This window comes from Malaclemys terrapin, chromosome 8, assembly GCF_027887155.1.
Source record: "Malaclemys terrapin pileata isolate rMalTer1 chromosome 8, rMalTer1.hap1, whole genome shotgun sequence".
Taxonomy (NCBI): Eukaryota; Metazoa; Chordata; order Testudines; family Emydidae; genus Malaclemys; species Malaclemys terrapin.
The window spans coordinates 62,929,809-62,956,527 of record NC_071512.1 but is presented as its reverse complement, the minus strand read 5'-3'; the positions used below and the strand labels follow the sequence as shown (position 1 = coordinate 62,956,527).

At 40.6% G+C, this 26,719-nt stretch overlaps 1 protein-coding gene across 1 annotated transcript in view; it reads right to left on the bottom strand.

Moving 5' to 3' along the window:
- CDC73 (cell division cycle 73) overlaps positions 1-24,577 on the bottom strand; it is a 179,638-nt gene extending 155,061 nt beyond the window's left edge. Inside the window, exons 1-7 of the mRNA XM_054038323.1 lie at positions 24,376-24,577; positions 16,152-16,257; positions 12,318-12,387; positions 11,469-11,531; positions 11,326-11,378; positions 8,094-8,182; positions 4,849-5,065 (exon numbers count right to left, since the gene is read on the bottom strand). Of these exons, the coding sequence (XP_053894298.1) occupies positions 4,849-5,065; positions 8,094-8,182; positions 11,326-11,378; positions 11,469-11,531; positions 12,318-12,387; positions 16,152-16,257; positions 24,376-24,506 (729 nt within the window). The 5' untranslated portion in view covers positions 24,507-24,577. The remainder of the gene's footprint in view (positions 1-4,848; positions 5,066-8,093; positions 8,183-11,325; positions 11,379-11,468; positions 11,532-12,317; positions 12,388-16,151; positions 16,258-24,375) is intronic.
- Between the last annotated feature and the right edge of the window lie 2,142 nt (positions 24,578-26,719).

Genomic DNA, 26,719 nt, shown 5'->3' with positions numbered 1-26,719 from the left:
AAGCATCATAAAAATGGATATAGCAACCATTCCAGCTTGTTGGTTAATGTAGAGACCATGGAAGGACGGTGGTGCAGTCCTTCCAGTCTTCCCAGAGGTTGGATGGTATGGGGAAAGAATGGGGCTAGCTTATGTTCCCTCAATCCTGTGGGTATGACTCAATCTCATGTAGAAAAAGTAACTTTGAAACATCCTATATTTTAGTTTGTGGAAAAATATTCCACAATAAAATATTAATCAAAAGCTCTCACTGTAGTTAATGTTGGAGTTCATTGTTTGCAGTACATTTGGAAATGATTTATAGAGGAAAAAGGGATAAAATATGGAAGAGCTCAGGAAGTTCCCAAAAAACCCTGCTCCCAGGAGAATGGAGGTTTACTTTAAAAAAGTACATAAATACACTAACAATCATAGGGCACTTGTTAGATTTCAATTCTGAGATTTTTCCTCACACAACTCCCACATGTTCAACCCAACCTACTGAGTTACCACACTGCTTAGTATCTGAGAAATATTTCTGGGCATGCTGTGAGAAAAGGTTTTTAAGCTAGGTACATCAAAAACCACTGAGAAGGAAAGACTCCCTGCCAATATTCCTGTTAACTCTGCAGCTCTTCCTTCCAGCTCCAGCACAAACTAATTTAATTTGTCATAAAGGAAGAATAAGTGCCATTAACCCTCTCATGCTACAGACTGAACAAAGGAAATGCTCTTTGCTTACAGACTGGTCACTGAAATCTGCAGGGGGCAGAATTCAAATGCTCAATTGTCACAGGTTATTTTGGAAGGGGGGGGCAGAAATGGGGTGAAAGGAAGGAAGGAATTAAGGAATAGCTGTTTCAGCAAAAGGTAAGGGTTTCCTCATGTGTTGAGTTCTTTGTTTTACAAAATAAAAGTTCAGATACCTGAAATCAAGTTTCCCTTCTTGTCTGGTTTACTGCTGGGGGAATTCTACGCCACTGCACATGCACAGAACTCATGTCCCCTGCAGACTTTTTTTCTCTGAAGAAAACACATTCTGCCTGAGAGGTGCTGCAGTTATGCCTTTCACCCAGCAGTGGCTACTGTGGCACCAGAACAGAGGTCAGCCGGCTCAACAGCAGCTACCCTGTTTCCCCGAAAATAAGACAGTGTCTTATATTAATTTTTGCTCCCAAAGATGCGCTAGGTCTTATTTTCAGGGGATGTCTTATTTTTCAGAAATGAAAAATGCCTTATTATCGGTGGATGCCTTATTATCGGGGAGGTCTTATTATCGGGGGGATGCCTTATATTACAACGAGAGGCAAAACTGTAAGTAGGCCTTATTTTCGGAGGATGTCTTATTTTCGGGGAAACAGGGTATGGAGGAAGGAAGGGAGAAAAGCCTGCATTCCTAACAGTGCCCTGCCCGTAGGGCCAAGTGAGGAAACACGGGATATGCAGAAGGGACAGAGAGAGCAGGGCACACAGAGCTGCAGGGGGTCACAGATTGGGGTTCAGAAGGGCTAGTGCAGGGGGACAGACTGGGACGGGGCAGAATGGGAGTGGGGGTATAGGGCAATATGGGGATGGCTGAGTGGGGGTGCAAAGACATATAGGGACAGGGTAGCTGAGTGGGGGTGGAAGGACACATGAAGACTGGGGAGGGGAGGGGGCGCGGATGTGCCTGACTGAATTGGAAAAGCTAAAGGTCAGCCAGGGTCTGCATGGGGAAGGCTCCCCGACTCCCTAACAATCCCTCCCCCCTCCGGCCAAAAAACCCATACTTCTCCCACCCATAGCCAACAACCCTCCAGGTTCACTCCTAGGCTCCTTCCCTCTCCCTCAGTTCCATTACCCCTGACTCCCCCAAGCCTTGGCACTGCTTCTGTGGGGTGCGGAAAATACATTTCAGGATGGTAGTTTAAATGAATTATTACTCAAAGTTCTGTTTTAATATGCCTAGTAAGGACGCTATTTGTCAAAAAACATTTATTGAATCTTTTTTGTTGTCTATATTGTTACAGACATACTTGCTGACAGGCTTTTTAAAATAAATTACCACAATAATTGAAACCGGCTTTATTATATTGTATTATTTTGACAAATAAAATACGCAGAATTTTACAGAATTTTAAAATATTGTGTGCAGAAATTTTTTGGCACAGAATTCCCCCAGGAGTATAGTATAGATCTTTGGAGCAGGAAACCAACACCAGTTATTCTCAATGTTTTATTCTGTAGCTGTTCTACTTAAAGGTCCAATCTTAAATTATCTTCAACAGAGTATATGTATCCAGTCTGGTAAAAAATGTTTTCTAGCTGAAGAACTTACAATGGGAATCCCTTAATTTTTTTCCGAAGATTTGTAGCATTAAAAATGTAAATATCACTTCTAGCATATCTGAAACAGTCAATATTTCAGTTCAAATTATTTGAAATTATATAAATATTTGACAAGACAAGTCTAACCCTCTCTCTATAAATAGATTTGTTGTCAAGAAAGTGACTACAATAGCAAGACCTCATGCCACCTAATTTGGTGAATGTCAGTGCTTCAGACTCCATTAACTACATGCTTTACAAATCTTTGTAAAGGAAAATGCTATTTACTATCACTGAAGCAGAAGCAAGATCTACGGTAGCAAGACCTGTCCAAACTTAAGGGGAAGGTTGATCGACACATCCTTAATCTAATTGGAAATAAACGTACATATTTCACTTCTGTTGAAAACATTTTTAACTACTCTTTCAGTAACACCTAAATTTACTATACCTGAAAAATAAAATAAAATAGTGATTTCCTCTAATACCTCTGTTTACTTTGTGCATTTGACAGTACTTTGCATACAGTTTCCACTTTGTGTTAGTCTTTCACACAAAGGTGAGAAAAATGCCTTAAAATAGGAAATTGTGGCTGTAAAGAAAAAAAATTCAAACACTTGTAAAGCAACTGAGCCAAGTAACCTTGTCTTTAGTTGATTATTTCTCACACCTGCATAATACACCTTGAGCTACTGATAGAATATGGAAGGCCCAAAACCTGCACTGAGAACTGTGCAAATAGAGTCCTGGAAAAAGATCAGTTTCTTTGCCCTTCCACTTTATGTCACTGCTTCATATACCCCCAAGAAAGGTCCTAAGATTTGATCAGTCTCTATTACTGCCCTCAGGAACCCACTGCTCTCCCCTGGTTCCTATGGGTAGATTGGAAATGAAGAATCTCTATCATCCTCATTCTCTTCTACAGATTGGTTGCAAAGTGGTCCCATGGAGAACAGCAAGCTTAGTGACAACCCATATGCCTCATCCTTGCTCTCTCCCCTACCTTCGTGGAGAGGCGTGTATTAGAATCTGCCAAACTCCACTATTCCCTGACTCCCTCCCACAGCAGAGCTTCTGGAGTGGAACTCCCACCTCTGCCTCTAAACCGACTCCACATGGTTCCTGTTGAAGTCACATGCTAAGGATGGGGATGGCCCCTCTAGATCAGTGCAGGACTCTGGGGGGACGGAAAAAGCCACCCACGCTCCTGCAGTTTCTACATGTTTTCTGTAACAACTGCTAAAATCTTGAATATTCAAAATTTAATTTTGGTTAGGAAGAAAGATTGACCCTGGTTGGGGTTAGTAACAAATAGCAGCAGGAACATGACTGGCTCTATAGTATTCCTTCAGCAAGACAGTGTTTAGGCATGAAAGCCAGAAGTGCAACTCCATCACCCTTAACAATGACAATATATTGTTGTTTATTCCTCTGAGTTTTCCCCTCCTTGTAAACCCCACCACCTAGGTCCAAAGACTAAAGGATTTTTTCGTATTGTTACTCTCCCTGTCAATTTAAAATCTTTTACCTAACAAGAGGTTCAAACAAGGCAGAAATCTTCTGAGCATGGTAATGAGCAGGACCCTTGCCAATTCCAGGGCTCACACCAGCCTTATTCCATGATGAGTTAAGATGAGGTGAACACAAAGCCCAAACTACTTTGCTTCCCTTTGAACTATTCCAGTTTAGACGCTACTAAAGCTACGTCTACACTACTACTTATTTTGGCAAAACGTATGCCGCTCAGGGGTGTGAAAAAAAAAACACCTCTGTAACCAACCTAAGTTTTGCTGGCGTAAGTGGTAGTATGCACAGCACTATGTCGACAGGAGAGTGTCTCCTGCCAACACAGCTACCGCCACTCGATGTGATTTTATGATGTCAACAGGAGAGCTCTCTGTATCAGTACAGCTGTGCCACTTTAAGCTTGCGAGAGCAGACGTGGCCTAAGTTATCAAGCAAATTACAAGGCCCAGTGTAATGAAGATAAAAATAATCTCTCTCAACTGAGCTTTTTCCAAGTATGCCAGTGGCCGTTCAGCCTACTGTTTTCCCGCCACACTGTGTTTTGTTAGTCTTACTTTTTTTTCTCCAATCAAATCTAGTTCCATTTTGTAGGGAGGAAAAGCCTCTAGGCACTGCCCATGGAGATTTAGGGCATGAAAGGTTGGGCAAGAGAATAGAAACTGATTTAGCAATGCATTACAGAAACTCTTCAGAATTTTTTTTTTTTTTTAAATCCTATCTTTAAATCCTACAAGTGACATGACCAAGAAGTCTAGTTATTTAAAAACTGGTAAAAAGATCATCTGGGCAGCAGTAACTTCAGTTACTATTTGTAGCTGTCGAGACTGAAGGGGTGGCAGAGAAAATTACAAAGATGAAAAGAATGAAATGGTTGTTACTTAGGTGTTATATTTGTATTAATTAATACATTTTAATATCATGCTGTTCAACTTAAAAACAAAACCAAGAAAGGTTTTTTCTTCAACTACTCAACATGGACAATGCATTTAGCTTCTAAATGCTGGTTCAAAAAAAATTGATAACAAAAAGCATTACCTTGCCTGTGCTTTGTAAAATTGTAGTTCTTGTCCTCCATACTCTCTCCCTGCTGACAATGTCTCTGGTTACATCTACCTCAGCATCAACAAAACTTCTTTGTTTAAGAGCAGTTATGTCATCATCCAGATCTGTCTTGATTGTAGATCTTTTCTTTGCCATGATTTTTGCTTTGATAGCAGCAATTTTTTCCACAGACATGGCTTCAGACAAGGATCTAAACAAGAATATCAGAGGCGGCTGAGTAAAGGCATAAATCAGTTATAAGTTTTGTGTTCCGAAGTACATATGAACAATCAGCCTTGATTTCCTCCCAAACTACTAGAAGTTTACATCTGTGTCATACATCATAAGGTGGTCTCCAGAGAGACATCAGCACTGCTACTTTGGCCATTAGAGCCATTCCCTGATAGATGACTTCCCAAGTAATTTAAAAATACCACAAGAAAACTAATACAATATACAGAGAGAGAGACCAACCAGCGCTTATGAAATGTACAGCCCTGGGGCTAAAGGCTTCAGGTTACTGTAAGGACAACACTTGTCCCTCTGTCACCTACAAATGAACATAGTTTAAGTTACCTGTCTATTCAATCCTTGGCCACTGCTCGTGTTGGTAAAAAGAGCCTAGTTTAGTACCAGCTATGGTATGCTGACACTTTTCCACTACGAAGTGGACCAACATTATCAATTCATTTCACCCAGACCAAATAGTCAAGATGGCATTAAACTTTGTTGCTATGAACCTGTGCTGCATTTCAAAGAGTTCTTCTTGACCCAGTATTTCCCCCTCCTATATTTTTTTAAGTTGCATATGTGTTTATGTTAACACATTTAAACATAAACATTTAATGTGTTTATGTTTAAATGTGAACAAAATGAAACTCAGCTACCTGACAGCCTAACTCCAATTCAGATACTATCATTCTCAAAGTGAACTTCAGAATAAAATGAAAATTGAGTTAGGCAAAGAAGTCTGTGTTTAAGTCAATTTTCATTTTATTTTGCAGTTCACACTGAAAAAGGTGTATCTAATGAGCATGTGATTGGAAAGCATTCTATTTATGAAAGTAAGCTACATAGAGAGGGATCTTTTTGTTTGTTTTTTTGTAGTAGCTTAACTAATTTAACAGGTATGCACACACTTTAATACCTTTAAATATTATGTCACTTGCATTTTAAAGAGAGTCTTTTGTACTATTAAAAATATAAAAGACAGGATACAAAAAGTAATAATGAATACTCCACAATCCTCATTGCAGCATTGCCTGGTACTGCACAGAACACTTAAGGCAGTCTGTGAAGCCAGCCAAACATCAGGAACACCAAGACCCTCAGTGACCTGAATCAGTACAAAGAGTAGGTCACTAAACTTTTTGAAGTTAGCCAGTGATTAAGAATTCTTATTGCAGGTAGCCTTTAATTGCATCTATGCAGGTGGCAGTCTCCTTTATCAACGAAAGGTATGTTTTATCCTGGATTTAGGTGTTATTTGTGGATTCTAGACCATCACTTCACCAGGCTCTGAAAGTTCTTTCAAAGCTAGTCGATAAGATGAACGTTGGAATAGTAACAACTGAGGCCTCCCTATCACACTGTCTGTACAGTCTGAAGAAATTTCACTTGATAGGGAAAAGATATTTGCTGAAGTCTTGTTCATTGTGGCATTCATCACAGTATCTGAGCTCCTCACAAACTAAGTCATCCACCACATCCCCTTCAGATTTGGAAGTGATATCCCCATTTTACAGCTGGGGAACTGAGGCACGGAAGAGATTAACTGACTTGCACAAGGTTACCCAAGAGGTCTGTGGCAGAGATAATTGAATCCAGATCTTCTGAGTCCCAGTGCAGAGCCTTAATAAGACCACTCATCTGTCTATTTGCATGTCTATATAAACTGACATAGAACGTGTTTAGAGAACAACTCTGACATTCTCAATTACTGAATTCTTCAGTTTGATGGGACAGACAGAGAAATAATATACCTTTTTGCTCCGCTAACTGGGACTGTTCCAATTAGAGCTGTAGGCTTTTTTTAATTGTTGGTTCAAAGTATTTTAAGGGGAAAGGAGTATTTTTGTAACTTTTCAGAATGCTTTTCTTACTAAGAGCTCACCGCTTCTAGAAACATTCTGCCTGGCTCTGAAGTGGACTGTTTGCTCTAGAACTGCTTGGCACCATTTTTATTCTTTCATAGCTGAGAAGTGCTAGAATAAGGAGCCATCCAAATGCTCTGTCTCTTCCCCCAAGTCTCTTGAGTTTTCTTACTCAATTAGCCAATTAGAGTCTGACATATTCCCCAATGTCAAAACCAAGATGTTTGGAAATAAAATACAGTCTTTGCTCCATGCTATAGCAATCTGCTCTAGGGAGCTAGGACAGATCAAGGACAGAACTTGGAGGGATCCTGGGGTAATAATAAAAGGATAGGTCTAAGCAAGGAGAAAGTGGGTGGAGGGAAATGATGGGCAGTTATGCCCACAAAACCTAAGGCCTTTACATCAGCCAGGCTTTGCCATGGATCCATCAGATTCTCTGCCCAGCTTTGGGGAAATCCAGTTTAAGGCCCTGAAGGATGTTCATCTGTATCCCTGTAGAATTTTGCAGAGGTACAAAGGAAAAGGAAACTGATGAGCTATTTGAATCCTTAAGATGCTGATGATTTCTTGTGGCAATGAAAGTCTTCCTTATCTGTATGTTTAGCAGAGCTTCATCTACACATATTATGGAAGATCAATCCAATTTAGAGACCTAATAGGAGACTCATCTGCCCTTCAGCTTGCTTCTTGCAAGGTTTTACTCCTTCTAGAGACAAAGTGGGGACACACATTCCTCAACAACTTTGGGTGTTGTTTTAAATGCAGGAGATAAAGGGTAGCTGCTGTCCTCTATGGTGTTTCTCATTTTATTAGCCTGTCTATATAATACTATGGCAGAAACAAGGAAAAAGGAAAACACTAGTCAGTGACACAAACCAACAGTCTGATCACTTCTGGGTGCTGACTGATCAGTCACTGCTGTGAAGTTACCCCTCCAAAACAGGAGTCTGACCTCCAATCACATGAAGCTCTGCCGCAGTCTGATGGCTGACATTTTTCCAGAGACAGTTTTTCTGCAGAAATCCAGGGAACCCCTCAGTGGGGCTGCTGGACATACACTTGAGAACAGATGAAATAACTGGTCGGCATTACAGTCCTTAAAACTAGCAATTACTACCCCAGGAGTGAAATAAAATTTCTTACCTGATCTGCTCTGTCTGCACAATACCTTCTTTATGCCCCTCCAACCGAGCTGCCAGCCGCTCCTTGTCAAGACGCACACACTCTTCATCCTAGTAGCAATAGCAATGTTTATTTATAAAGCAACTTCAGTACAATCTCTCTGCCCTCTCTGAAAATGAGTAAGATTAAAACTGAAACTTCACAGAAATCAGCATGTTTAACTTTTTGTGACTAAAGAAATTCCTTGCCAATCCGGTGTAGTTTTGTAGCCATGCTGCACGGATGGATTGCTGAGTGGTAGACTACTAAAAACTGATTCTTGAAAGAACAGAAAGAACACTGAGTAGTTAACAACTAAAGAAAGCTACAAGTCACCTCTTGAAAGTCACAAACAATTTAGAGAATGGCTTTTATGATGGCTGCCAGAACACATATTTCTTGAAATATGGAATTCTATCACTTCACTTTCCTCCCAAACAAAATTTAAATGGTATTTAAGATTTGCAAGATATTTAAGTGATGTATTAGCACAGAAAGTCAAATTTAGTTTATATCTTGATGTAGATCCTCTCCAAATGGCACTCCCAAAACAAATTAAAGTTATAAAAAAAAGCCAGATTCTCTTGTTGAACTGTGCTTAAGGCAGAAATGAAGTCGGAAGAGGCAGCAAAGGTGGACTTGTGCCATCTTTTTGAACTTAGAGCCAGCCAAAGTCAGTTTGGCACCCAAAAAAACAAAGCAGCATCAAGTCTGTTCCAAGTTGCATCCCACTCCCTATAGCTTGAAGGGACCATTGTGACAGTGTACCTAGCCAAACTCCTACATCAGGCAGATATGGAGTCACTACACAGGGAGAATCCCCAGGTAGCTGGTTAAACAGGCTTTATAGACTTTGAGCTGCTAGAACAGCACAGTGTTTTCTTTAACAACTATTTACAAAGAAGTCTGGTTAATTCTGAAGACAATGATAAGAAATCTGCAGTACCACTGAAGTGAAGCAGAACCATAACTTCATCGGATAATGCAATAAAGTTGTAGATCACTGGTACTCCACCCCACTGCCCCCTAACGTCTTTGCTCCATAGGAGTAGAGTCTTTGCGCACTACTTACAGCTTCTCATGCCACTGCACCCAAGCATAAACCATGCTCCAATAAAATGTCTGTCTATTGAAGAGTTGAAGTGGTTGCAAAGACTAGCTCCTTCTGAGACGCAAATCCAGAGTGACAGCTGTAAACTGATGTGGCAGCTCCCTGTTTATTTTACAAATAATTGCAAGGCATAACTGTTAATTGAAGAAGGGGCTCCCAGACATTAGTGTGAATTAATGAGGTTGTACTGTATGCTGCCTATTAGAAGGTGAAGAACTGAAGTTAAATATCTGTGACAAATGTTAACATACTGATGTGGGCCCCTGAGCTGAAGATGTTTATCCAAGAAAGCAATAATAGAAACAGTTTATTTAACATTAACTTTAAGAAACAGGTACCTGTCCCCCCCCCCAGTTAATTTAAATGATTTTTCAAAAAGATTATTTGCATCCATCAAGTTGCACCCAACAAATTCTTTGCAGTGACCACTAATCAGCACGGGTTAGCCTTAAATTAATTAGCTTTTAAGTATTTTGTTATTCAAAAGACCAATGGGTTCATCAGCAGGGTCGGTAAACCGAGCAATCACATGAAACTGCTAGGCCACAGGAAAGAATGAGGACAGGATTCATCTATATTGCAAGAACCACATTACAAAGTTGTCTCTTGAACACAGCTGCAAAGATCAAGACTGCAGCATGATTCCAGAATATACTTAAACCAGAGTTTAGTCTACACAAGATGGAACTGTGTCCAGACACAGCTGAGTGCCTATACTGTGCTGCTGAGGTCTTGGTCTGTCCAATCTTGTTTTAACTATATCCCAACATGCCTGTGATGTAAACATAAAAAATGGGCAAACTGTGGCATTAGCACAGACAAGCCCTTAAAGTGAAGCTATCTTGTATGCTTTCCAACATACATCTGAAAATGAAGCAAAAATTGGTAGAGTGACTGCTAGTAAGTCATATGCTCAATTATGATATTAGTGCTGCTTGAATCACTCATCTACTAAGCACCAGGCTAGTGAAAGAGTGAAGAGGTGGAATAATTTGCAGTAGCTTCACTAACTGTGAGCACATCTAATCCACTTTATCAGCAATGGCACCACCCCTCCTAAATCTTTTGAGGATGACTGTACTCTAAAACAAGTTACTTTTCCACAGCAAAATGGTAAAAATAAATCATGATTTTAGTTTAAAATAGGACAAGTTACAGGACAATATTTTAATTGTTTGCTATAGAAAATAATAAAAGTTAATTTGTTATAGAATAGTAGGAACATTTAGTAATATTTAACTGGTAGTCTCAGACTACCTAAAAAAGAAGCCTATAATACACAGGACATATGTACAGCCAATTTCATAGATGAATCTTAGCAACAAACTGACAAGGATGACACAAAAAGGTAACTGAGAAAAAACATTAATTCAGATTTTGTCACAGAATCATGGTCTTGACTGTAAGTAATGCTAGCTACTTCCTAATTGAATAAATAAATGTAATATATTGCTTTGAAGATGCACTTGTGTAAGTACACCATTAAATGAACTGCCAGGATGTCAGGTCAGACTAATGGTAACAATGGTGGACTGTAGTTTCACATGTTACCAAGAGCACTATAGTATCAGAACAGGTAAACCAAGTAGGTTAAGGATCCTTTAACAAACACACCTAGAATAATGATGGGAAGATGTAAATTAGAGGTCAAACACTTTGGTCTTGAATGGGGAAGTAAGAGTAGCTACATGTTAAGAGGATGAAATGTGCCTAGGTATTTTTTAATGCCAGTAAATAGGATTTAGGTCCCAATCCTTCAGCCCTTATTCAAGCAACTAGGCTAACTTTCAGCCATGTGACAAAAAATATACATCCATGATCTATAAAGTTGCAGATTTCCCCTCTTATACTACAGACCACTTACGTGTGTTAGAATTTAAAGCCAGGAAAGTCAAACATCAAAGTTCAAAGGAGAGGCTGAAATTCCTACTAAGTATTGGTGCACAGTCTCCATTTAATTCACATAACTCCCGTTCACATTAATGGGAGAAGTATGTGAACCTACAGGAAAGGAAGTTTATCTAAATTACAATATCACAAAAAAAAAAAATCTAGTTAGTCCCAGAAGAAACTCAGATGGATGACATTAGTCATTTGCATTACCTCTATTCTTGGTTTCTTTGCTTCTGCTAATATTTCATCTGCTGCTCTTTTAACTAAAGGGGAAAAAAAGGTAATTAAAAATGCAGAATTGTGGCGGGCTTTCATAAAATTCATACCAACTCTGCTTAGCAGTTAAATCATACCTTGAGTGGATCGCTGAAGACCAATTTCAAGTGGTGCACTTCTGTCTATACTTGATGACGTTGCTAAGGTTCAAACACAAAATTTTATGTAAGTATTCAAAGATGTGAGCACAGGAAGCAAACAGCACTGCAAAGGTAACAAATATTTTGTAATCTGGAATCAAGTATCTCTGTAAATTCACTTACATTTGTAAGAGGAAATTAAACTAATGGCCCCCATTTGAAATAAAAGCATGCTTATCATACATATCACAAAAAGTGAGTAGCCTCAAATTCCAATTTACTAAAAAATACAGTACTACAAGAAAAACTGCAGAGAAAATATTGAAAACACAACATGCATTAGTATTCATCTACAGACAGGCTAACATCTTCAAGCACCTCTCTGACTACTGCTAACCTAGATTTTAATGCTGGAAGACCATACAAATTGCTATGCTGCTAATGAATAAGTGTTAGCATGTAATATATCATTTTAGCAAACTGTAGGACTCATACTCTCAATTCTGGTATAGTACGTGTGGGGTATTACTGAATAGGTCTTTGTCACATTCTAGAAAAAAGTATATGCACATCCCTACCACACAGCAGCATTAACATCTGAAGCTGTTGGCTCAGCTGTCACGGTTTGTTTTATCATATAGCTACTAATGACACACAGAGACAAACAAGTGAAATTTAGAACAAAGAGGTGGCAGAACACCTGTAAGCCCATTTGAACAGGCCTCATATATTCCAACATATATACAGGTTCATATGTCCACTCTTGTTTAATCTCCCCCTCCCCACTGCAAAAGTGAAGCAATAAAATGCACTATAGCGGTGCTAAAAAGGAAGAACTTCACTCACATGTTTCCCCATTTAAGTACGCAAGTAGATCTTTTCTGTCAGGTCTTCTTACCACAGGAATGTTTTCAGTCTGAAAAGAATTGAAGATTTTATTTTACATAGACCACATCCAAAAACAGGATGCCTCAGAACAAAACCCAAAATAATGACATGTATAAAGTTTGTGGGGAAGACATTTCCTTTATTTAGAAGTTGCTGTTCACAGATACACAAATTATATTGTAAATAAATTATAAGATCCGTTAGAAATGGATAGCTGGAGAATCCTCATCTACTAGGTTTTCTAACAACTTTACCCACAGTGCTTAGTAACTATACAACCACATGCAAGCTGTTTTTGTGAAAAACTGTTGTTGGCAAAACATAAAAAAGGTTCTGTTTTATCATCTTTCCTTTTAAATTGTTCACAAGAATGATCCTATTTTTCAAAGTTTTCTTTTACAGTAAATCTGTTGAGTATTTGAGTTTAAAATTAAGCATTTGCGCATAAAGCAGTGCTTCATCAGGAAATGAATTATTTCATAAAATGAACCAAGTGAGGAAGGCTTTTCTCTTAGCACTTGCCATGGCTCCTGCATGGTTACACAGTAAACCATAAGCTAAAATAGAAGAAGAGAAACAGCTATTAAGCTTTATCCCCAGCCTACCCAAACACTTTCAACATATTAAAAAAATACAGCTGGCTCCACTTAAATGCATAATGGTACGTGTAACACCAATGTACTGTCCAGGTCAGTAGCCAACAGATTGCGATTACTTTTCAAGCATTCAGGAATGTTCTAGGTACATCACAAAATAAATATTAGGTAGCTACTCAACATTGGTGGATGCATAATTCATTTAAGCTGCATTCAAAATTCAAGGTGCACATGCTATTCTCAACTTAATTACTTCCAATAAATCCATGGCAACATTGGGCATATTTAACATCTTGGCTCATTTCTGGGATCATCTATGCCACCTTAAGTAAAATTCTGGTAGACAGATTTCATTCTAAATCGGTTAGAATTTCTGACTAACCTATTATTTTAGCCATCTGAGCATTTTGTTCCAATTTACATCACAGTAAATAGCTATTTTTGGATTTGGGTGTAGTCCTTTTGCATGCAGTATGTCGAGGTAGTCTTATGATTAGGTACCTAAGCAGATTGTAGAATTACTAAATTACCTTCAAGTAAAGTCTACTAGATGGAAACACTCTGCAGGTAAGCAACTGTTTAGCCTAAAAATCTTTACAGTATCTCTTTCAGTTTAGTTGGTTTGTCACAAACATAGGCTATCTGAAAAAAACATTAAAGTTATAGCCACTTGTCATAAACATACAGATAAGGGTAGCATAAAATCCATCCTGAGCAGCTGTACTGAATCTTTACCTGTTAAGAAGCTCAAATAACCTGATTGGCACCTGACCAAAAGGACCAATAAGGAAAGAAGATACTTTCAAATCGGGGGTGGGGAGCAGGTTTTGTTTGGGCTCTCTTTGTTTGTTCCCTCTCCCATGAGAGAAGCCAAGCAGGGACAACATCTCCTGAAAATATACCTGGAATAATCTATCTAAGAATTACAGAAATTGTAAGTGAGGTAAGGAATGTGTTAGGTTATCTTTTGTTTTAGCTTGTGAATTTTCCCTATGCTAAGAGGGAGTTTTATTCCTGTTTTGTAACTGTGAAGCAGAGTCCAGAGGGGAGTTCTCTGTGTTTTAAATCTTTTTATTACCCTGTGAAGTTACCTTCCATCCTGATTCTGCAGGTGTGATTCTTTTACTTTTTATCTTTATTATAAAGTTCTTCTTTTAAGATCCTGATTGATTTTAGTGTCCTAAAGATAAAGGGTCTGGTTTGTACTTACATTAAAGGCAATTGGTTGGTATATTATTCTCAAGCCTCCCCAGGAAAGGGGGATAGGGCTCCAAGTGGCCCCTCCCTGAATTTTTGTTTAAATCACTTGGTGGTGGCAGCAGCAATACTGTCCAAGGACAAGAAAAGGAATTTGTGCCTCGGGGAAGTTTTTAACCTAAACTGGTGGAATAAGCTTAGGAGGTCTTTCATGCAGGTCCCCACATCTGTACCCCAGAGTTCAGAGTGGGGAGGGAACCCTGACACCACTCAAGAACACACATCTGATCAAACATTTTTGCAGGGTCAGCCTTTCCCATTTTCATTTCAAGTTAAGAAACAGCATTTATATTTCTCACACTAAATCAACTGCAAGTTACAGTTAAGCTGTTAAAAATGAAACCTTAAAGATGCTCTAAGTAAAAGACTGATCTTCAAAGGAGCAAAAGAAAGAAGATGGCTTTTAACGTACAAACATTAGTGCTAATCTGGTTCTTTAGATGTATTAAATAGAAATTTTCTGAAAAGAAGACCATATGTAACCAAGAGCCCTTGTTTTGATAGTTTTTAATACCAGGATTTAAACTATCACTAAACACACATAGCAGAGATGCTATGCTTGAACTGAGAGACAGATTAATGAACCAATAAAACACACCTTGTCATGTCTTTCTACTTAGTTTTGCCACTGTTTTAAGAAAAAAAGAATATTTGTTTTTAAAATATGTTCAAATATATCAAATAATTCCTAGCTGCAAGACTAAGAATGGCAAAAAAAAAAACTTCCTGTTTTCAAGCTTACAAATAAGTAGTAATAGATTATTTTACATTTAACTCCCTCTTCCCACTTGAGTTCAGAATAGAAGGATATGTGTGCTTAGTTGCCATATCCAGCACTGCTTCTGATTAACATGCTATCCTTTAGCATTATGCATACTTTTCCACATGATTTTGTAATCTTTTCTCTTAAATTCTTTTATTTAAAACAATGTCAGAGTCCACATTAAGTGCGGTACTCAGTGTGTCAAGTATTACAATTACTGTGAACAGTGAATCAATTTCATTCTACTCATTCAATAAGAAAATTAAGAGCAGGTGTCAACGATTTTAGACACACAAGGTGGGTGAGGTGTTGGTGAAATACAAGCTTTTGAGCTTCACAGAGATTCTTCAGGTCAAAGATTTTAGTCAGTTTCAGTATTTCAGATTAACAGATGCTAACAGAATACAAAATATTGTACTAACTTGGATCTTAATGCTTATGAAGTATTCAAGAAAGAAGGTACAGGCCACAAAGTGATTTACTTGTACTGTCAATATTGAAGTATTAAAACATGACAGCCTTTTTCAGCAATACAGTGATTATGCTGAAACATATTCTATGCTCTCTTTACTAGTCCTGTATTGTTTTCCCTCATGTTACCCCAACCTCAGTCAGCAAGTGCTTTTTATGATAAATAAATAAATAAATAGAAAACTTCTTCAGAGAGCATGTGTGAACAGGCTGTAAACAATTTACTCACCACTGTTGAAAAAGTATACAGAGCATCAAGGGAAGAACTAAGAGGAGTGAAACTGTTCTGCACAAGACTGGAGTGGACATTTTGTCAGAAAATGGTGGAGATGTTTCAATATAAAAATGCATACGGTTTTGAATTTTCAGAAGAGGAGATTATTACTATTATTATTTTACAGCTCGGCTGTACCAATCAAATAACAATTCCAGTTAGGTGAGGAGTGAAAACAATGCCAGTCACTGAAAGCTGCGCTTATTAAAGTTATGTTTTTTCTGTTGTTCATGATTATTACTATGCCATACCATGTTGTTAGCCAAGTAACTATCAAGAAACAGCTCAGTATTTGTAAGTATGTTAGTTAATGTCACAGTAACTGTTCTCCTAATTTCCTGAAAATACTAACAATATCACAAAAATTATTAGCTGTCAAGCATGCACCCTCCAACATTATTAAGGAACAAAGTTCCATGTGCTCTACTTACTGCAGCACGCCGGACGTAAACAGGATGTGAAAGGTGCACATTATTCAGCAGGAACAAGATAGAGTCCAAAGTGTAGTATTCCCTGGGCTGGCCTTCTTTCCCTGTCCTGTAACATCAAGAAACAGATTTTATTTACAACCGTATTTCCTCACACATATACTCATTAATCTTGTTTGGTATATCAAGCTATTTAAAAAAAAAAATTGAAAAGCCACTGACCAAATTTGTCAGCATGAGTACAACAGATATTTTATCAGTCATTACCCACATACTTACAGCCTCTACATGGAATGGATTCAAAACTCCAGAAGTGGCTGGAGTAATTAGGTGTAAGAAAAGAGGCCAACTAATAAAAGTATATAGTTGTCAAGAATTGTAACTATAAGATTAACATTTGTTTTTCTTTTAAAAAGTTTTGGAAGACAAACCACTACTTCATGTTTATTTCCCTAATTTTCAAAAGAGCTGCAATAATTTACTCAGACCCTTTGGGATTGGGGAGAGGGGCTGAGGAGATTTTCAACATCTATTGGGAAATAATTCAAAGTGTTCTCCAGATGACTTGCTCTGGAGATAGATATGTAAAATCTTCACTGTAAAATCTATGCTAGTGAAGAGCTCAGAGACTTCACAAACCAAGTGTATCCTAAATATTTGAGGCACAAGAGAGTCTGGATACAAGCAAAATGTATGGGATCCTCATCATCATGTTCCTTATAAGCTATTCAGAAGATAAACCAGTCAGATGGAAATAGATTTACAAATTTATACTCAACTCCCAGATTGCTGGCGTCAGACAGTGTTATTTTTCAGCAACACGGCTGCTAAAAGCACATTAGGAGTTCAGCCTGATCTTCAAAGTAGCGTCTCTTTGCACAAGCAAATGACTTTTCCAGCATACCCTAAGTAGCTTTTTCTGTGCCTTGTGATCAACTATCAACCATTAAGGTAGCACCTAGGGCTTGAAAACTCCACCCCAGAAGCAGCAAGCTTACCAAGAGAAGATGGGGGCATAAGACATCACCTGCAGAATTTTAGCTTATTGAGCTTTTATGATTTAAAGAGCACCTACCAAATATGAACCAAGTATAAATCAATGTACTAACGTGGTCCCCCATGTTCCAGACACTTGTGCCTCTACAGGTGCTATGACTGTTGCTTCGCTAACCAACAGTAGATTGAAACTGACTAGACTGGTCAGTTTCAATGATTCTATCAGGAACCACAGATCAGCAGCCAAGCTATCAAGAATCATATTGGTGGGGGAAGAGAAGGAGAGAGAGGTGTACAGCTTCAAATTGATTAGACACATACTAGCCAAGAGCTGGTTTTAAAGCTAGTGCCCACAAAGCCAGGTTTTAGGATCAGCACCCTGGTAAAAATCCTAGCAATTTGCCATTCCCAGAAGCTGATGGCAGTGAGAGGGAGGGGGCGGCCCAAGTCACTGCCCCAGCAATTTACTGATGTGGCCCCACCCACTTATTTTCATCTTTTTTTTTTTTTACCATTGGCTAGTAGATGTCTAGAAAATTTCTTGAGCCCTGGTAGTAATGAAAGCTCTTCCTCCATTCAACATCCCCCAGAAGTGATGTCATCCACAACAAATACCTGGTTTGTGCAGTAGTACTAGCACTTAAAAAAAAAAATCATTTTAGATTGTCTCATTTCTTTGAACTACTGCTTATCTCTATGTGATCAGGCATAATAGGCATTTTAGTCTGAGTTTGTAACTGATCAATAAAAAGGTAGAAAAAACTGCTAGATCTCTATTACTACACTGGCTGAGGATATGGTGTTACAAGATCACATTCTGATTTGCTAATTAGGCTATTTCGATGATCTAATAGCCATCACCAACTCGCAACAGTGCGCTACTGGTATTTCATTGGTTAACTCCCCATGAAAAAATTCCTACTCCCATTATGGGTGATGGGAAAGTTAATACAGAGCAAGGACACCAAGATAAGTCACACTAGCAGGAGGTGGGAGAAAGAGATAGGTAGGAGAGTGAGAGGCTAAAGAAGGAAAACCAGTCTGAACAGCACTTAGTGGGAAGGGCAAAACTGCCATTCAAGCAGGAGTTTAGTCCTTTTAGCCACTTCAGACTTACTTTGTAGCCCAAAAGCCAAATGGCAGCTCGGTCAATAAGCAAAATATATAAATTAAAAATGAGTTGAAAGTGGCTGTTGGGTCATAAGCTACTGCTGAAAGGGCAAGTCAAAACAACACCGGAACCTTGAGAGAAAAAAAAAAGGTTAGAAATGTATAATTTTCCATACTGTTATCACTTATCCTTTTTATAGACACAACTTCTCATAGTAAAAGGATGTTATATAAACCCACAATGTTTTTTTTCCAAAACATTTTCTTAAATGATCCAAAATTAGCCACCCTAGGGTATGCATTAGTAGATTAACAGTGCACTTCTTGGGCAGTTGAAGGCATTTTGCCCCAGGTCTTACAATGTATCTAGGTGGTTTAAACAGTCTACCACCACCTCAATAAACCATGCCAGGGTATGCAACTGAATACATGCCAAGACTTTGCCTAAAAAAGATATTTAAATTTTTATTCCTTTGAAAGTCAGTTCCTCTCCTTGCTTACATGTCAAGACCTAAACTGAGGGTAGCTTGCTGCAGTTGATATCACAAACACCCAAAGCATCACAAGGACTAATCCAACTTCTAATTTTGGTATTAGTAATGCCATCAAGTGTTTCAAAAGAAACAAAAAGTCCTGAATTTAGGCCTGCACAAAATACAGTATTTTTCATTCACCTTGTGCATTTCTCCACTTACATGTAATTCCAGATTAACAATTTCATGCCATATTAGTAAAAGAAAGTATTTGCATTAAGAGCAAAAGTTTTGTTTTTTAAACCAGACACTTGTATTTCCAGTTCATTCATTTACCCTCAATCTGTAGATGCTAAGAGTTCATTAATCCATCAGACTACTTTCTAATCTCTTTAACACTGGAAGATGTGAAAGATACTGATTTTTACTGGCGTGCTTAGTGTAAAATGTATCCCTCATGCGCAAAAGAAAGCAGTAACACGGACAGCCCATTACTTGAAGAGAAGGATCTATCTTCAGAAACACGCACGTGCAAAAGCATCATGTGCACTGTTTATTACACAAATTACAGCAACAGTGAACTAGCTCAACTCTAGAGATCACCCCATCTGCTGGCTAGGTAGACTGCATAAAAGTCTCTCTCTGGATCACTTGTCTGCCCTTTGGCTCAGCCTTGGCTCTGTAGTTGCCTTTCAGGAGTAACAAATAGCAACTAGCAGATCAGAGGCCAAGAAACAACTTTACACACACACACACACACACACACACACACACACACACACACAAAACTAACCATATGAGTGTAATCTATTTAGCAGTGAAAATGGTAAAGGCAATTTTCAAAGTGTCCTGTTTCCATTGAGGGGGGAAAAAAAAAATCACAATTGGCTTTAGAAGATAGCTAGAGAAAGGATTTTAGAGCAAATGTAATCCTTTGGAAAAGTGCTGAATTACTGGAAGTGAAAACTCCATTTATCCACAAAAAATATACAGTAGAAATGGAAGCTTCCCCATATTATCTTGATAATGTACTTAAACTTAATTCCAGGGGGACTAATTTTAAGGCTCACAGAATAGTTTTGTCTCCATGACTATGCAGTTTTTGACCCCTCTGTCCAGAGTGCAAAGAGGGTTGTCAGTTACAATTAAGTGAGGACAAACACCTACTACATATTGGACCGAAACCACACACTCTCTGCACAGTCAGGCATTAAGAACTATGAACAGGGGACTGGATTCTCTCCAGTGACCTAGATGTAAAAAGGTCTGAATCCTATTACTAATGTTCTAAGCCAAGTGGATCTCGCTCACCTACAAGAATTGGACAGCTATATCAATAATTTAGTCTAAACGAAGATTTGAAAATTTTACTGGACTCCTTCCACTAAGGCTGATGATATAAAAAATAGGGAAAGGACACCCACCAAGGAGGTCCAGAATCCTCACAGCCAATCCTCACACTGCTAAGAAAAAGACGAAACTGAGATTCTCCTCATGGGGCTATCCATGGACTCTGCTCAAAGCTCCTTCTTTTGGATCAGCCTCCCCTCCTATTCCTTCTGGTTCCCAAAAGACATTCTTTCTGACAACCAAAGACTCTTGGTTCTCCCTTCCACACACCCAGAGCATCTCGTCCACAACTCTTCTTCCCTCAGCCCCACAACTACAGTGAGGAATAGAACTTTACTATTTATTTGCTTCAATCTGTTTTGGATCCTCTTCCCGTGAACAGCTCTTGTGCCTGCCTTAGACACTGCTTGAAGCCTTCCTAAGCAGCAGCACTGACAATGTAGCTTACTGGCATAGTGGGGGACTGTAGATGTGATGTATCTTGATTTTAATAAGGCTTTTGACACAGTCCCACATACTCATAAGCCAACTATGGAAATGTATTACATTTGAAATTACTATAAGGTGGGTGTGAAATTGATTGACTGATCGTACTCAACGAGTAATTATCAAGAGGTTGGTGTGAAACTAGACAGGCTGTATGTAGTGGGGTTCAGCAAACATCAGTCCTGGGTCTGATGCTATTCAATAATTTGATAAATGACTTGGATAATGGGGGGGAGAGTATGCTTATAAAATCTGTGGATTACACCAGCCTGAGAGGGTTGCAAGCACTTTGGAGGACAGGATTAGAATTCAAAACTACCTTGAGAAATTGGAGAATTGGTCTGAATTCAACAAGATGAAATTCAATAAAGACAAGTGCAATGTACTACATTTAGGAGGGGGGAAAATGTACAATTATAAAATGGGGTTAGGCAGTTGTACTTCTGAAAACGGTTCAAGTGGATCACAAATTGAACATGAGTCAAAAATGTGATGCTGTTGTGAAAAAGGCTAATATCACTATGGGGTATATTAACATTAGTATTGTATGTAAACAAAGGGAGGTAATTGTCCTGCTCTGCTCAGCGCTGGTGAGGCCTCAGCCAGAATACTTTGTCCAGTTTTGGGCGCCACACTTTAAGATGTGGACAAACTGGAGAGAGTCTAGAGAAGAGCTACGAAAATGATACAAGATTTAGAAAACCTGACCGTGAGGAAAGGTTAAAAAAACTGAATATGTTTAATCTAGAGAAAAAAAGATTGAGGGGGGACGTGATAAGTCTTCAAATATGTTAAGGTCTGTTACAAAGATGGTGGTGATCAATTGTTCTCCATGTCCACTGAAGGTAGGACAAGAAGTATAGCAAAGGAAATTTAGGTTAGATATTAGGATAAACCTTGTAACTATTAAGGATAGTTAAAACCTGGGTGAGGCTTCTAAGGGAGGTTGAGGAATCCCCATCACTGAAGGCTTCTACAAACAGATTGGACAAACACCTGTCAGGGATGGTCTAGGTTTACTTGGCCCTGCCTTAGAGCACTTTAGAGCAGGGAACAGGACAAGATGTCCTCTCAGGGTCCCTTCCAGCCCTACATTTCTATGATGTTAGTTTCTCTGCTCCCTCCATAGTTCTGAATAACAGTAATGAAACTGACCAGAGTCTTGTTAAATTTTACTGGTTGCTATCCCAGAAAACTTTGAGTAGGAGACACCCCAAAGTTGCCTCCCTGCTTGCTCAAGAAAACAGCACTAAAAACAGTTAATATTTGGAAAGATATCTAAAGCAATTACTCCCCTCCCCTCAACTAGGAATTATCCATTTTGGCAGAATTTATGTGAGGTGAGAAGGGGAGAAAAGCGCATGTACAACTCAAGCAGATTTTTGAACACCCTGAAAGAAGGGTAATAAAGTCACATACTTCAGATTATAAACTGACTAGTTGAAAGAGTCAGAAACAAATCCCTAACTCTAAGAACAACTGGCTAGCTGCATTGTGCTTTGGAGGCTAAGATTAAAATTCAAAATGATCTGGACAAACTGGAGAAATGGTCTGATTGAATTTCATCCTATTTACTTAAGGACAAATGCCAAGTACTTCACTTAGGAAGGAACAATCAGTTGCACTCACACAAAATGGGAAATGACTGCCTAGGAAGGAGTACTGCGGAAAGGGATCTGGGGGTCATTGGGGACCATAAGCTCAAATATGAGTCAACAGTGTAATGTTGTGGCAAAAAAAAGCAAGCATCATTCTGGGATGTATTAGCAGGAGTGTTGTAAGCAAGACATGAGAAGTAATTCTTCCGCTCTACTCCGTGCTGATTAGGCCTCAACTGGAGTATTGTGTCCAGTTCTGGATGCCACATTTCAGGAAGGATGTGGACAAATTAGAAAGAGTCCAGAGAAGAGCAACAAAAATGATTAAAGGTCTAGAAAACATGACCTATGAGGGAAGATTGAAAAAAACTGGGTTTGTTTAGTCTGGAAAAGAGAAGACTGAGAAGGGGACGTGATAACAGTTTTCAAGTCCGTAAAAGGTTGTTACAAGGAGGAGGAAAAAAAAATCTTCTTAATCTCTGAGGATAGGACAAGAAGCAATGGGCTTAAATTGCAGCAAGGGAGGTTTAGGTTGGACATTAGCAAAAACTTCCTGTCAGGGTGGTTAAGCACTAGAATAAATTGCCTAGGAGGGTTGTGGAATCTCCATCACTGGAGAGGAATGGTCTACTCTAGAGTCTAGATAATTAGTCTTGCCAAGAGTTCAGGGGACTAGACTAGATGACCTCTCAAGGTCCCAACCAGTTCTATGATTGTGGTGGTTATTTTTGACTTCTTCTGAAAGTTAAGACCACCACTATAAATAGAATACTGGACTACGGGTCTGATCCAGTTAACAAATCTAATGTTCTTACCCTAATTCAGAAGTTCTTTAATAATGCCCCAGACTTCAGATGACCAGCTGAAAGTTCCTTGAGTGTGTTATTGCCTCCCCTTTCCCTGCCTATAGAGCTTCTTTGGGAAAATTATTTTTTTCTTTGATCTCCAGCTTTCTCTGCAGCATTATTTTTGGGAGAAACTGAATGCCTTACTACAATGTAATGACACTTAATAAAGTCTAACTAAAAACCACTCATTTTCAAGGAGTATAGAAAAGACAGGAAAAAGCAACATGTTGGCTTTTAGACAATACAATTGTTGGGCTACAAAATGTATACCGTATAAAGAATAACATTTTGAAAGTTCACTTTAAAAAATAAACACACCCTCTTTCTATCTGGGGAGGTATTTGCATTGTGAATGTACTTGTTTACAATGTGTTGTCTCTCAGAAAAGTTGGGAGACAAACTATATTAGTATTACAGCAAAGGAGGGGGGCCCATGAAGGATAGGCCTGTATGGCCCCATAGAAGCTTCTGCAAAGTTCACAGGTGATCAGATCAAGAGTTTCTATTTGGACCCAACTATACTCCCTACACAAGGAGAAAAGGAGAGTAGAAACACAGCCTCATGAAAGGGCAAGTAACAAAGTGAGCAAACAATACGGAAAACTTAGCTAGAAGATTAGTAGTAAAACAACTTCTAGGATACTTGTCACTTCCTTTCAGTATGAGGTACTAAGTCAGAAAAAAAACAACTCTCAGGCCAGCCACCAATCTCATCTATCTGCCCTCTTTAGAGCAGAAATCTAAAACCCCCAACACCTGAAATGGACATAACCCTCTTGCCAGCTCGCGCGGCAGGAAAGAAATCACCGTCTTTCCTTTGAGGTGCTGGATCTGCTCTTTTCAACTGGCTGAATCTCAGAGCTGGGGGAAACCAGGCTCCTCCCAAAAGTAAGAAAAGAGACTTCGTTGTTTGACTTGAGATCAAGGCTACCAGAGTGACAGAGGAGCGACACCCCCCGGGGGCACAGAGACACACACCGCGTACAGCCCACCCCCACCGACTCGGTTCCCGCTGGCCCCCCACCCGCGCTCTGCCAACCGGGACTCGCTCCTCCCTGGACGCTGCACCAGGAAACAAGGGGCCACGACCGGCCACGGCCACCCGGGAGCCTCCCGAGGAGCAACAAACAAACAAGTAAGCAAACAACGGCCGGTCCCGGGGAGGGGAACCGGGCTCCCAGCACATGGCAGAGCACGCAGTGGAGACAGGACCCCCGAGGAGCCGGGGGAGAGGGGCCGGGCTCGCGGGCTCCCCCCAGCACGCACCAGCTCCCCCGCCCCGCTCAGCGGTAACAACTTCGGGGCAGCTTCCACCCCTGCCCGCATGCGGGGGGCGGCGGGGACCTGCAGCGGCCGCGCGACTCACCCCCAGATAACATAGTTGGTCTTGACGTTCTTGGGCCAGGAGAACTCGCCGAAGATCACCTCGTCCCCCTTCACCACGATCTCCTTCTTCTGTGTGTTGTACTGCCGCAGCACGCTCAGCACGTCCGCCATCTTCGCGCCGGGCCGCCGCCGCCGCTCCGCCCGGCCCGGCCCGCTCGGCCCCCACCGCCAGCCGCGCGAGGACCCCGCCGCCAGCCGCTAGGGCCCCGCCGGGCTGCCCTTGCCGAACGCCTGAGCGCTGCCGCCTGGGGGAGCCGCCCACGCCGCCTGCCTCACTTATGTGCCCCTCGCCGCCTCGGCCTCATTTCCGTGCTTCTGCCCCCCTCACCCCAGTTCTCCTGGCTAGGGCGGCCGTATATGTCCGGTTCTGGCCAGGACAGTCCCCTTTTTTAAGCCCTGTCCCGGATGTCCTGACTTTTTTGGCCAAACTGGGCCCTTGTTCCGTCTCTTCTTGCCAGTTGCAAGTTGCTCTGACCAATGAAGAGCAAATGGCACGTCCAGTTTTGCCAGACTAATGGGTTGCGCCCCCCTAGGGGGGGGACGGAGGGGTGTGTGGGGCAGCGGCGGGGCTCGGGCAGTCGGTCAGTCCCATCCACAGTCCTGGGCAGCGCAAGTCTTGGGCAGTCAGCCCGGAGTGGCGTGGGGCTCGTGTGAACAGTTTAGGGTGACCAGACAGCAAGTGTGAAAAATCGGGATGAGGGTGGGGGGTAATAGGAGCCTATATAAGAAAAAGCCCCAAATATCGGGACTGTCCCTATAAAATCGGAACATCTGGTCACCCTAGAACAGTTCCAGGTGGCGTGGGGCTCGGGCAGTCAGCCCAGAGCAGGGTGGGGTTTGGGTAGTCAACCCCAGTCTTGGGTAGTGCAGGGTTCAGGTGAGTAGCAACACCAGGTGTCTTGGGACAGCCCCGGGTCGGGGGCTCAGGCAAGCAATGATGGCAGGCAGCTCAGCCCAGCCCCACACGGTGTCCCGATTTTACTTTGGTTAATATGGTCACCCTACCCCTGTCTCTAACCCCCCACCCGAGTGCTGCCCTCCCTCTGCCCCTTCCCCTCCCTGCTGCCTTTCATCCTCGGTATTGCCAACCCCAAATGTTCACAGATCATGAGTTGGGCTCGCCAAAAATCCTGAGCTTGGCTTTAAAATCACAAGATTATGTAAGAAAGAATAGATTTTATTTGCCTTCTACTTTTTGAGCCTTTAGGATGCATTGTGGTCACTTTTGAAGCTTTCTTCACAGCCACAAGGGCTAGAAACTTACATTTTCTTTAAGAATGAAGGCTGGAATCATCACATATCCACTTGACTCCAGAAGCTGGGGTTTTAAGGAGAACAGTAATTATCATGAGACTCATGACAAAATCATGAGAGATGACAATACTGCACTCAGCCCCACAGGCCTGGGTAGGGTTACCACCTTTGAAATGTAAAAAAATGATACTCCACCACCACCACAAGGCAAGGCTGCCACAACCCCAGCCACAAGGCCACTCTGCAACCCATCTCCTTTCAACAGCCACTTATAATATGCAGAGAGATAACACATATAGATAAGACTGATAATATCATTGATAACAAATAGGCATTTGTTTTAGCAGCACACTTTGCCAGCCAGCCTTTGTAGTCTGTTTCATTTAGCCAGTTCTCTGAATGTGAAGTTTCTGATGCAAGCTTTTTTTTTTTCAGAGGTGCAGTAGAATCACACGCACCATCACCCTGATCTTCCATTATTTAATATGCCTTGCACATCTCCTCACTCTCACCTTCTCATGTGACTAAAACCTCCTTTCACACACGAGTGGTGTGCTTGTGTGTTGGTGGGCAGACAGCTGCTGTATTTTCAACAGTTTTGATCGATTATTGCTTAAACTGCTGAAGTGGGAACACTGCAACATCTTTAGCTAGACACAGAAACTTTTAATATTAGATATCTCAGTGTATTGTGATAATAATACAAATCTTTAGAGCCACATAAACTGGCAGATTAAATTGTTCTTCTGGTAACTGGCAAATCCACTAAAAAACTGGCAAGGCTGGTCAAATACCAGCTAGCTGGTAACCCTTGGCCTGCATGAGGGGAGCAGCCGTTCTTGCCTGGCCCTGCAGCCTGGGGGCCAGTCTTGGGTTTACACAAGGTTATTCTTAGTCTGTCCAGCCAGGCACCAGCCACCACCAAGCTGTAAGCCCAGCTGCCGAATGAATCAATTACTCAGGTCTACACTACAAGAGCTACAGCAGCACAGCTATGATGCTATAACTATGCTGTTGTAGCACCATACTGTAGACATACACTACAGCAGCAGCAGTTTTCCCATTGCTGT